The sequence below is a fragment of the Chiloscyllium punctatum genome, chromosome 39 (genome assembly GCF_047496795.1).
Source record: "Chiloscyllium punctatum isolate Juve2018m chromosome 39, sChiPun1.3, whole genome shotgun sequence".
Lineage (NCBI taxonomy): Eukaryota > Metazoa > Chordata > Chondrichthyes > Orectolobiformes > Hemiscylliidae > Chiloscyllium > Chiloscyllium punctatum.
In genome coordinates, this window is record NC_092777.1 from 57,517,115 (window position 1) to 57,529,764 (window position 12,650).

Below are 12,650 nucleotides of genomic sequence, written 5' to 3' on the forward strand. Positions count from 1 at the left end.
CAATTTAATAGTTAAATCACATCGCTGCTCAAGCCAGCGTACGCTTGCACTCCTGGGTTTTGTTCATTATTGCACACTGGTTGTGATCTCCACGCCCTGCCTCTTCCCCCTAAATATAAATCTAAGTGGAGGTCCCTTGCAGGTTGCTGGGTAGGCCATGTCCCACAGCGGCTGAGGAATGAATTAGTTGCCAGACACCGTAGTAACTGAGGGAATCATAGAAGTTACTTCAGCAGTTTTCACTCGAGGAAAGGGTCATTGGTCAGACTGAGTGACCATTTTGTCCCCCCAAGAGCCAGCTTTTCAGACAGTCACACCTGATCGACACTTCTACACTCTGTAAATATTTCTCTTTGTCCTGAGGGAAATGTTGCGTCTATTGTAAATTGAGAAGCTTCACCAACTTGCTTTTTTTTTTAAAAAGGGAACTTTCCAGTTTTTAATTGTTGAAAAGTCGAATTGTAAGGCTGTAGCCTAGGCCTTTATCCAATCTCTTTTTCTTAAAAAGCACACTGTCGGCGTGGAAGGTTTGTTGCAATTCGATGATTATTTGAATAAGGCCACATTGAGCACCAAATGGACACTCGTGGTCATCACTCACGGGGCTTTGTTTTTAAGTACTACATGAAACATTTTCCCTCCTCCGTAAATGATCTTCAGTTAAAATGTGAGGCAGGTTCTCAGGCTCCAGTAACAACAGATATTTCATCATCACAGTGGACCAAACTACTTCTGAAAGTATTCCTTTTTTCCTTGATCACAGAGGGTCCTGTTTTAAGAGATATTATATTACACAATCAAGGGATATGGACATTGCTGGCTGGACTAACATCTGTCTCACTATCCCTGATTGACCCTGAAGGGATCAGTGAGCTGTTGTCATGATCCCTGCAGTCTGGGGGGGGGTAAACCCAGTGATTTTAATCAAAAGGTGTCAGAATCTGCCTGGAATTTCTCTGAAGTTAAAGGTGCAACCCATGAAAATGAAGTTTTCCGTTTACTAGTCCTCCTCGTATCTTTGTAATGTGCTCTTCTGAAGGATGACGAAGATTTATCTGTTAATAATTGTGTTCATGTTGATTTTAAGATCTAAATTTTACCTTCTCTAATAAATGACTGGCATTAGCAGAGATGGATGATGCTATCTGTGTACTGGGTGGTATAAAACACCGAACTGCACTGTCATCCTACAATACTGTGTCTCTGACTGTAATCCCCAGTGACTGGGGCAATATGAAGAAATAGACTAACGTTACACAGCAAGTTTTGAATAGATTTTAATAACAGGAACTTTAGAACGAGCTGATTTTTTTTTGTGGCTGTGGTAGAGTTACACAAGGATATTGTGGTCGTACCTTGTGTAATTAGACAAAAGCCTGGCATTGTTTATAATGAAGCTGGAGACGATGATCATTTGATTCTGCATTGACATAACTGTATTGCTGAACCCGTCGTTGCTTCCGTTCTTAACTCCAACAACTTGAATCACTGTGTAGATGCATCACTCTTTTTCTCTCACACAAAGTCCTACTCGCAATTCCAGTCTAGAATTTACATCTCCAGTTACAAAGGGCAGTGTCATTTCCTTCATACCAATTGCTTTGAGTTGACTGTTCTATCCCATCAGTCTACCTCTGGGTCCTTCTTCTTCTGCTGTGAGTGGGATGGAGGGTTCTGTCTATCGTCAGGGTAGGCGTTTGCCCTTGCGATGTGAGTGAAGCCATTTTAAGATCTCATCCAGCCCACTGCCGTCCCACGCACTAACTTCCAACACACTGATGTTCTGTTTCGCACAAGCGATTATATCATCCATCCTGAACAGGCTTTTCATTTCCACTAGCGACATGGAGCAGGGCAGATCACTGAAATGAAAAGAAACTCTATTTAGTCCCCTCCACTCCGATACACAGAAAGGATATTCAGAAACCTCTCTCGATCTGAACCATTGCTCTGAGTTTTATTGGTTAGGCCACTTTTGGAATACTGCATGCAATTCTGGTCTCCTTCCTCTTGGAAGGATGCTGTGAAACTTGAAAAGGTTCAGAAAAGATTTACAAGGATGTTGCCAGGGTTGGAGGATTTAAGCTACAGGGAGAGCTTGAATAGGCTGGGGCTGTTTTCCCTGGATTGTCGGAGGCTGAGGGGTGACCTTAGAGGTTTACAAAATAGACAAGGTTTTTTTTCCCTGGGATCAGGGAGTCCAGAACTAGAGGGCATAGGTTTAGGATGAGAGGGGAAAGATATAAAAGAGACCTAAGGGGCAACTTTTTCACGCAGAGGGTGGTACGTGTATAGAATGAGCTGCCAGAGGATGTGATGGAGGCCGGTACATTTGCAACATTTAAAAGTCAAGTGGATGGGTATATGAATAGGAAGGGTTTAGATGGATGTGGGCTGGGTGCTGGCGGGTGGGACTAGATTGAGTTGGGATATCTGGTCGGCATGGACGGGTTGGACTGAAGGGTCTGTTTCCGTGCTGTACATCTCTATGACTAAGATGTACAGCATGGAAACAGACCCTTCGGTCCAACCCGTCCACGCCGAGCAGATATCCCAACCCAATCTAGTCCCACCTGCCAGCATCTGGCACATATCCCTCCAAACCCTTCCTATTCATATACCCATCCAGATGCCTCTTAAATGTTGCAATTGTACCAGCCTCTACCACATCCTCTGGCAGCTCATTCCATACACGTACTACCCTCTGTGTGAAAAAGTTGCCCCTTAGGTCTCTTTTATATCTTTCCCCTCTCAGCCTATCTATGACTCAATATTGTTTAGATGTAATGGCTGGTATTATAGTACAGAAACAGGCTGTTCAGCCCAGCTGATCCATTCCCCTGATGTGTACCATGGATCTCCTTCCCAGCCCCCTCTGCCTAACCCATGTAATGCCATCGTTTGCACCAGCTATAGGTTTAGGCAAAGTTCTGTTTAGAATTAAATAAAGTTCCCTTTTCTCTGCCCAAACTTCAGGATGATCAGCTTTAACCAGGCTGTGGCACCCGATTCCCTTGCAGTGTGAATTCACCCCGACAAAGCAGTGTGAGAAAAACAGTGCCCCAGAACTACCACAAGAAAGGACGGCTTAAAGTAATCAAAGCTGTAACAGAGAAAGGAGATTCTTGTAATAACTGTATATTCTGGGTGCAAGATCTTAGGGCTGTGTCTACACTCTATGACACATCCTATTGTTATCCATACTCACATTTTGTTGAAGAGAATGAGAACTGCCGTCTGTTGCAGTGGCTCAGCAGCTAGAACCGAGAGCAGCTGAATGCAGGAGGCGGAAACCTGAGTGGGATTTGCAGCATCGATCACGAACTAAGAGGAAAACATTCACCATTTTAGAGGCAGTGGAAATGGTTATCAACTCACAGCCTTGCTGGAGCTCTTCAGTTGCCAGGTTGGGCCTGGTCTCTGTTGCAATGAAATGACATGGGAAATCTCCTGAGCCCAGGACTGCTGACTGGGGAAGTGGGAAAGCTAGAGAGAGAATCGGCTCAGATTGCGCATGGCACACTGCACTTGTCTGTGCAGATTGCACATAGACATGTCGAGCATGTGCTCTTTGGATGAAGAGATATGCTTGAACATCAATTCTCCCGCTCCTCAGATGCTGCCTGACCTGCTGTGCTTATCCAGCACCACACTGTTTGACCCTGATCTCCAGTATCTGCAGTCCTCACTTTCTCTCCATCTACACAGACATTTGCCCAGCTTCCAGGCTGTCCTCAGGTGGAGGGGGATGAATATGGCAGGGAGAACACACAAAGGAAGCTAAGATCCCATCTGCTGGGAGATCAGGGCATGGTGTTAATGCCACTTTGTTAGTGCATGATATTTTTTTTCTGTCTGCCATCTGAGGTTTATAAATAAGATATAAAATCAGGAGGACAATTTTGGACAAGAATAAGCCATCGGTTTATCTCTCTACACAACTAGTCCTTGTACTTTCCATTAACAGTCAACTAGTGTGAGGATTCAAGTAGCCAATACTCACTATCACAGCCTCGCAATCCCTGTAGTAACTTGGCCAGATGGGGGCCATGCAGCCTCCCAGTTCCCGAATGGTAATTCTCCTCTTGTTAATCATGAGGTCAGTTAAATTTGTTCCCACCTGCAGGCAAAGCAGATCGATTGTAAAAGAAAATAAATGAAAATGAGATCAGACACTCTTTGGCATGGTGAGCTTGTGTTCCAAGACACAGTTGGGAGTATTAATCACCAGCATCAGAGTTACAATCGCACAGAATTTATAGCAGAGAAATGGGTCAGTCAGCCACACTGGATGGTGATGTTCCACAGCAGCCTCAGCCCTATCTCCATAGCAGCCTCCTCCCAGCCCTGTTTCCCTGACATTGACATACAGACCCTTCGATTCCTTTCCCCCACTTGGCTGATTTCGAAGAAATGGTGCTACCCACCTCTTCTCCTCCTCCACATGGTCAGAAGTTCCATGCTCTGTGATGGTATTTGATGGAACCATTTTACAATGACCTGGAACTCTCTCTACCAGGTTAGTGGAAACGGAGATAACTGATTATTTCAAAAGGATACTGGATGGTAACTTGAGGGAACTAAATGTATGGGGCCACAAGGACAGATCGGGGGTGGGGGAAGGGGACTGACTGAATTGCTCCACAGGGAGCTGACCTGAACTAAATGGGCCAAATGGCACCCCTCTACTCAGAATGACTTTATGCTCGATTGAACGTTAAATTAGATCAGTAGGTTTTAATATTATATCATTTCCAGTCTCTCTGGTTTGTAATCTTTCCCATGAGGTCAAGCTATTCAAGTTCCATTCCAGCCTCCTCAGCTGTTGGAGCACAAGTATGGTGTTACCTGAAACTTGCCTTCCATTTACCCACACTCCTTATTCTGCCAGAATCCCATAATACTCATCTTGTTTCCACTGGACAAAGGCAGCAACTGTCATGTGCAGATGCTATTCAATACAATCATGGCTGATCATCCGACACAGTACCCTATTCCCTCTTTATCCCTTTACTCTTTAGCCCAAATAAATATATTTAAATCCTTCATGAAAAATGTTCAGTGTTTTGGCCTCTACTGCTTCCTGTGACAGGTGGGAAAAAAAAATTCTCCTCTCCTCAGTTCTAAAGGGTCCACCCCATATCCTTAGGATGTGACCCTTGATTCTAGACTCCCCAGTTTTTGGACCCCATCATTCCCGCGTTTAGCCTGCCTAATCCTGTTAGAATTGTTTGGGTTTGTGTGCGATTCCACCTCCTCCTAAACTTCAGTGAACATAGTCCTAAGTGATCTAGTCTCTCTTCATTCGTCATTCCTGCCATTCCAGGAATCAGTCTGGGAAATCTTCATTGCACTCCCTGCAGAGCCAGAACATGCTTCCTCAGGTAAAGAGGCTGAAACTGCACACCAGGTTCGAAGGGCTGAATAGCCTACTGCACTTATTGTCTATGTTTCTCATGTAAGTGAGCTGGCCTCTTGTCTATCACTGACGCTGCAGAGACAATCCCTCCACCTGTGTGAAAGACAATAGCAGTCGAAGAATGTGGTGCTGGAAAAGCACAGCCGGTCAGGCAGTATCCGGGGAGAAGGGGAATCAGTGTTTCGGGCATAAGCCCTTCATTCCTGATAAAGGGCTTACGCTTGAAACGTCGACTCTCCTGCTCCTCGGATGCTGCCTGACTGGCTGTGCTTTTCCAGCGCCACACTCTTGACTCTGATCTCCAGCATCTGCAGTCCTTACTTTCTCCTGAAAGACAACAGCACTCGGCTGAAACAGCTACGGCCACATCTGAGAGAAGTTGAGGTACAGGATATGAACAGACGAAGGAACCATTTGTTCATAAGTAAGAATCTTACAGCCTGAACCAGCTCTCAATTGGCATGATGCAATTATACTTAGTTATAAGGTACCAGGCCTGATGAGAAAGCAGTCCGTAGCAGGACATGCACAAGATGAAGAAATTCAGGCTGTCTTGCAAGGTGTAAGATCATCAGGAGAAAAAGCCTTCCTTAAACTGTGTCAATGCCTCTATCTAAGTGACAGCTTTGCCTTAATTTGTAGTGCTAGTGTCATTGCCACAGCTCAAACTAGCTTGACAAGTTCTTCAAGTTGCTGTCTTTCAGACAAGACATTAAGTGCTGGTCCTATATGTCTATCAGATGTGAATACTGCACCACCTGATCTGCCTGTGTTGCCCTCCCTAGTATCCTGTGGTTTCTAAGCGACACTGCAACTGTAGAAGCTCCACTCTGGGCTGGGACTTCACTGTAGGGAGTGCTGCACTGTCAGTGGCTCCATTCTTGCACAAGTTTAAATCAGAGTTTGGCTAATGTCCATCATTTTCCTCCAGCCAAGGTCACCAACAATAGATTTTAGTGCCTACTGGAATAAGGCTTCTTGAATTGAATGAGCTTTATTGTCAAATCTACTCAAAACGTTTATACGTCACCACTTACAGCACCATCTTCGGTACAAAGGTACCCAGGAACGTCTTCTTTAGTTACAAGATCTTGGAAAATACAGAAATATAATGTCCCCCAGAACAGCGGTCTTCCAACTCACCCCAAACTGGCACCTAGCCTCCAGTCTGCAGTCGGCCCTGGATCCAGACTGTGCTGGGCTTCATCTTGAAGATCATGAGGCTGGGAGATCACTTTGGTATCATCTCAAGACCAGCAGTTAATTTACACATTTGCTGTTATGTTTCTAACATTACAACAAAACTGCATTTCAAAAATACTTTGCCGCCTAACTAACCTAAACAACATTTGGAAATGTAAGGCAGCCACTCAGCCCCTTTAGAGTACTGCAAGACTCATTTGTTAACAACTTATTTGATCCTGAGATACTTACAGCCAACACAGGAGTACAATTTCCTCATGGGTCTTACAATCTTTGGTTTAATAATTGAACAACTGTGAGAAATCTAAACACTAAGTATGATGTTAAAACTCCCTCAAACAGTAAAGGGGGAATGGGGAAATGAAATGGCAAAGTTGTGCCAGATTCAAAATTGGGGTGAGGTGATGGCCTAGCGGTATTATCACTGGTCTATTAATCCAGAGAAAGTGAGGACTGCAGATGCTGGAGATCAGAGCTGAAAATGGATTAATAGCTGAAAATGTGTTGCTGGAAAAGCGCAGCAGGTCAGGCAGCATCCAAGGAGCGGGAGAATCGACGTTTCGGGCTTCCTGAAGAAGGGCTTAGGCCCGAAACGTCGATTCTCCTGCTCCTTGGATACTGCCTGACCTGCTGCGCTTTTCCAGCAACACATTTTCAGCTATTAATCCAGAGACCCAAGTAATGTTCTGGGGACACAGGTTTGAATCCTGCCATGGCAGATGGTGGAGTTTGAATCCAATTACAAAAAAATATGGAATTAAGAGTCTAATGATGGCCGTGAATCCATTGTCGATTGTTAGAAAAGCTCATCTGTTCACTAATGTCCATTCGTGAAACTGCCATCCTTACTCGGTCTGGCCTGCATGTGACTCCAGACCAACAGCAATGTGGTTGACTCTTAACTGCCTTCGGGGGCAATTAGGAATGGGCAATAAATGCTGGCCTGGCCAGTAATGAACGAATAAAAAAAAGGTCACAATGTGCACTATTGTCAATCAGACAGTTGCTTTAAGATGCTCCAAGGATTCCAACTCAGAATAGATAAAGCTTTGTGGCAAATCCTCTATTGAAGACATTGAGAAGTCGGTCTGACAATACCGTGGGCAGTGTAGGTGGAGGCTGTTCCAGTTCCTCAGTGCTTTCTTTCAAACATATCTGTGCAAATGGGTCAAAGATCCAAAAAGTGAAAATATTGAAAGATATGAAATGTATTTTTTAAACTAGATAAATTCATGTCATATTCTGCAAATATTCATGTCTGTGATGTACCTCAACAGTCCAAACTTGAACATGATTTGTCTTTCCTTTAAAACCATAGGCACTGCATCATTTTTAAAGGAAGTTATGGCTTCTAGTCCCACTCCAGGGACTTGAACACTAAACTCTGGGCTTCCACGCAGCGCAGCATTGAGGGAGTTAAAAAAAATGTTGGAAGAATTCAGCAGATCTAGCAGCATCTGTACAGATAGAGAGAGAGAGACTGAGAAAATGTTGAGTCTGATATGGCTCTTCTTCAGAACTACTCTGATTCCTTCCCAAAGAAGAATAATATCCGACCTGAACACTAAATATGTTACTTTGTCTATAGGCACCAGATGACCTGCTGACTTAATGATGTCTAAAATCACTGTCAAACCAATTAGATTTAAAATCACAGTCAGACTCAATACTAACCAAAATCACAAACAGACTGAATGCATTTATCATGATGGTCAGCCTTGAGACTGGCTTTAAAGAGACTCTCTCTGCAATGAGGTTTTTACATAGACATACATTTTAAACAGACTGTTAAAATATTGTCCCAGAGAATGTTTGAAATATTATCCCAAATAGAGTGTCTGTTTAAATATTATCCCAGAGAAAAGGTCCATTTAAAATATTATCCCAGAGAGACAGACTCTGAGAAAATATTTTGAACAGACCCTCTCTCTCTGGAATGATGTTTAAAACAGACCCTCTCTCTGGGACGGTGTTTTAAACAGACCCTCTCCCTCGCGCTCTCTGGGATGATGTTTTAAAGACTCCCTCTCTCTGGGATGATGTTTTAGACAGACCCTCTCTCTCTCTCTGGGATGATGTTTTAAACAGACCCTCTCTCTCTGAGATGATGTTTTAAGCAGACCCTCTCTCTCTGGGATGATGTTTTAGACAGACCCCTCTCTCTGAAATGATGTTTTAGACAGACCCTCTCTCACTGGGATGATGTTTTAAACGATCCTCTCTCTAGGATGATGTTTTAAACAGACCCTCTCTCTGGGATGAAGTTTTATAAGACTCCATCTCTCTCTGGGGTGATGTTTTCAACAGCCGCGCTCTCTCTGGGATGATTAGATTAGATTAGATTAGATTACATTATAGTGTGGAAACAGGCTCTTCAGCCCAACAAGTCCACACTGACCCGCCGAAGCGCAACCCACCCATACCCCTACATTTACCCCTTACCTAACACTATGGGCAATTTAGCATAGCCGATTCACCTGACCCGCACATCTTTGGACTGTGGGAGGAAACCTGAGCACCCGGAGGAAACCCACGCAGACACGGGGAGAACGTGCAAACTCCACACAGTCAGTCACCTGAGGCGGGAATTGAACCTGGGTCTCCGGCACTGTGAGGCAGCAGTGCTAACCACTGTGCCACCGTGCCGCCCACAGTCCACACTGACCTGCCAAAGAGCAACCCACCCAGACCCATTCACCTACATTTACGCCTTCACCTAACACTACAGGCAATTTAGCACGGCCAATTCACCTGACCTGCACATCTTTGGACTGTGGGAGGAAACCAGAGCACCCAGAGGAAACCCACGCAGACACGGGGAGAACGTGCAAACTCCACACAGTCAGTCGCCTGAGGCTGGAATTCAACCCAGGTGTCTGGCACTGTGAGGCAGCAGTGTTAACCACTGTGCCAACGTGCCAACGTTTTAGACAGACCCACTCTCCCTCTGGGATGATGTTTAAAAGACTCCCTCTACCTTTGGGGCAATGTTTTAAACAGACCCGCTCTCTCTGGGATGATGTTTTAAACAGACCCTTTCTCTCTGGGATGATGTTTTAGACTGACCCCCTCTCTCTGGGATGATGTTTTAGACTGACCCCCTCTCTCTGGGATGATGTTTTAGACTGACCCCCTCTCTCTGGGATGATGTTTTAGACTGACCCCCTCTCTCTGAGATGATGTTTTAGACAGACCCCCTCTCTCTGGGATGATGTTTTAGACAGACCCCCCCTCTCTCTGGGATGATGTTTTAAGCAGACCCGCTCTCTCTGGGATGATGTTTTAAACAGACCCTTTCTCTCTGGGATGATGTTTTAGACAGACCCTCTCTCTCTCTGGGATGATGTTTTAGACAGACCCTCTCTCTCTGGGATGATGTTTTAGACAGATCCTCTCTCTCTGGGATGATATTTTAGACAGACCCCCTCTCTTTGGGATGATATTTTAGACAGATCCTCTCTCTCTGGGATGATATTTTAGACAGACCCCCTCTCTCTGAGATGATATTTTAGACAGACCCCCCTCTCTCTGGGATGATATTTTAAACAGACCCTCTCTCTCTGGGATGATGTTTTAAACAGACCCTCTCTCTCTCTCTCTGGGATGATGTTTTAGACAGACCCCCTCTCTCTGGGATGATATTTTAGACAGACCCCCTCTCTCTGGGATGTTTTAGACAGACCCTCTCTCTCTGGGATGATGTTTTAGACAGACCCTCTCTCTCTGGGATGATGTTTTAGACAGACCCTCTCTCTCTGGGATGATGTTTTAGACAGACCCTCTCTCTCTGGGGTGATGTTTTAGACAGACCCTCTCTCTCTGGGATGATAATTTAGACAGACCCTCTCTCTCTGGGGTGATGTTTTAGACAGACCCCCTCTCTCTGGGGTGATATTTTAGACTGACCCCCTCTCTCTGGGATGATATTTTAGACAGACCCCCTCTCTCTGGGATGATGTTTAGACAGACCCCCTCTCACTGGGGTGATATTTTAGACAGTCCCCCTCTCTCTGGGGTGATGTTTAGACAGATCCCCTCTCTCTGGGGTGATGTTTAGACAGATCCCCTCTCTCTGGGGTGATGTTTTAGACAGACCCCCTCTCTCTGGGATGATGTTTAGACAGACCCCCTCTCTCTGAGATGATGTTTAGACAGACCCCCTCTCTCTGGGGTGATGTTTTAGACAGACCCCCTCTCTCTGGGATGATGTTTTAGACAGACCCTCTCTCTGGGATGATGTTTTAGACAGATCCTCTCTCTCTGGGATGATGTTTTAGACAGACCCCCTCTCTCTGGGGTGATGTTTTAGACAGACCCCCTCTCTCTCTGGGATGATGTTTTAGACAGACCCCCTCTCTCTGGGGTGATGTTTAGACTGACCCCCTCTCTCTGGGATGATGTTTAGACTGACCCCCTCTCTCTGGGGTGATGTTTAGACTGACCCCCTCTCTCTGGGGTGATGTTTAGACAGACCCCCTCTCTCTGGGGTGATGTTTAGACAGACCCCCTCTCTCTGGGATGATGTTTAGACAGACCCCTTCTCTCTGGGATGATGTTTAGACAGACCCCCTCTCTCTGGGGTGATATTTTAGACAGACCCCCTCTCTCTGGGGTGATGTTTTAGACAGACCCCCTCTCTCTGGGGTGATGTTTAGACAGACCCCCTCTCTCTGGGGTGATGTTTTAGACTGACCCCCTCTCTCTGGGGTGATGTTTTAGACTGACCCCCTCTCTCTGGGGTGATGTTTTAGACTGACCCCCTCTCTCTGGGGTGATGTTTTAGACAGACCCCCTCTCTCTGGGGTGATGTTTTAGACTGACCCCCTCTCTCTGGGGTGATGTTTTAGACTGACCCCCTCTCTCTGGGGTGATGTTTTAGACTGACCCCCTCTGAGATGATGTTTTAGACATATCCCCTCTCTCTGGGGTGATGTTTTAGACAGACCCCCTCTCTCTGGGGTGATGTTTAGACTGACCCCCTCTCTCTGGGATGATGTTTTAGACAGACCCCCTCTCTCTGGGGTGATGTTTTAGACTGACCCCCTCTCTCTGGGATGATATTTTAGACAGACCCCCTCTCTCTGGGATGATGTTTTAGACAGACCCTCTCTCTCTGGGATGATATTTTAGACAGACCCCCTCTCTCTGGGATGATATTTTAGACAGACCCCCTCTCTCTGGGATGATGTTTAGACTGACCCCCTCTCTCTGGGGTGATGTTTTAGACAGACCCCCTCTCTCTGGGATGATGTTTTAGACTGACCCCCTCTCTCTGGGGTGATGTTTTAGACAGACCCCCTCTCTCTGGGATGATGTTTAGACAGACCCCCTCTCTCTGGGGTGATGTTTTAGACTGACCCCCTCTCTCTGGGGTGATGTTTTAGACTGACCCCCTCTCTCTGGGGTGATGTTGTAGACAGACCCCCTCTCTCTGGGGTGATGTTTTAGACTGACCCCCTCTCTCTGGGATGATGTTTAGACTGACCCCCCTCTCTCTGGGGTGATGTTTAGACTGACCCCCTCTCTCTGGGATGATGTTTAGACTGACCCCCTCTCTCTGGGGTGATGTATTGAACAGGGTTGATGTTAATCTCTGGTTTTCTCTCAGAGGGAAGGCCCAGCCTCTGGTTAAAGGATATTGTGCAGCCTCTTGAGCAGCAGAGTCTTCCCCACCGCAGTGACTCCCAGCAGCAGACACATGGCTCCAGTTCCGGACTTTATGGTTTTATGGGGATGTTGGTGAGTGATTGTCCCGAAACTAAAATTAAAAACATTTTAAATTAAACAGATCCCCGTGACGTCATAGCGGCGCGCCCGCCACCTCTTTCCGCTTTAAACATTTTCACATCCACCGGCCGCTTCCTGTCTCCGTCTCCGAGTCACCGCCGCTTTCCGCCAGTTAGTGATTTATCGAGTTATTGATTTATTTTCAAATTGATCGGTTTTGTTGTGATGTTCTCGAAGGGAGGGGTCCGTGCTCGTGTGACGTCAGTAAGCGGCGCCCACCAGCTGCGGGAGGACCCCCCGG

At 45.9% G+C, this 12,650-nt stretch overlaps 1 protein-coding gene across 1 annotated transcript; it reads right to left on the bottom strand.

Moving 5' to 3' along the window:
* Positions 1-1,261: 1,261 nt before the first annotated feature.
* On the bottom strand, positions 1,262-12,631 carry arl16 (ADP-ribosylation factor-like 16). Its single transcript, XM_072558801.1, has 5 exons — positions 12,261-12,631; positions 7,721-7,778; positions 4,004-4,120; positions 3,209-3,324; positions 1,262-1,862 (listed from the first exon to the last, which is right to left on the bottom strand). The coding sequence occupies exons 1-5, from the start codon at positions 12,320-12,322 to the stop codon at positions 1,685-1,687; spliced, it is 531 nt and encodes a 176-aa protein (XP_072414902.1). The 5' UTR covers positions 12,323-12,631; the 3' UTR covers positions 1,262-1,684.
* Positions 12,632-12,650: the final 19 nt, after the last annotated feature.

Bases quoted from the DNA above. Each gene is read 5' to 3' on its own strand.
- arl16 (XM_072558801.1), bottom strand. From the start codon at position 12,322: ATGTGTCTGCTGCTGGGAGTCACTGCGGTGGGGAAGACTCTGCTGCTC. The intron at 4,121-7,720 runs GTATTGTCAGAC...CTTTGCCTGCAG, and splicing joins CTCCACCTACACTGCCCACG to GTGGGAACAAATTTAACTGA. The intron at 3,325-4,003 runs GTGAGTATTGGC...TTTTCCTCTTAG, and splicing joins GGGATTGCGAGGCTGTGATA to TTCGTGATCGATGCTGCAAA.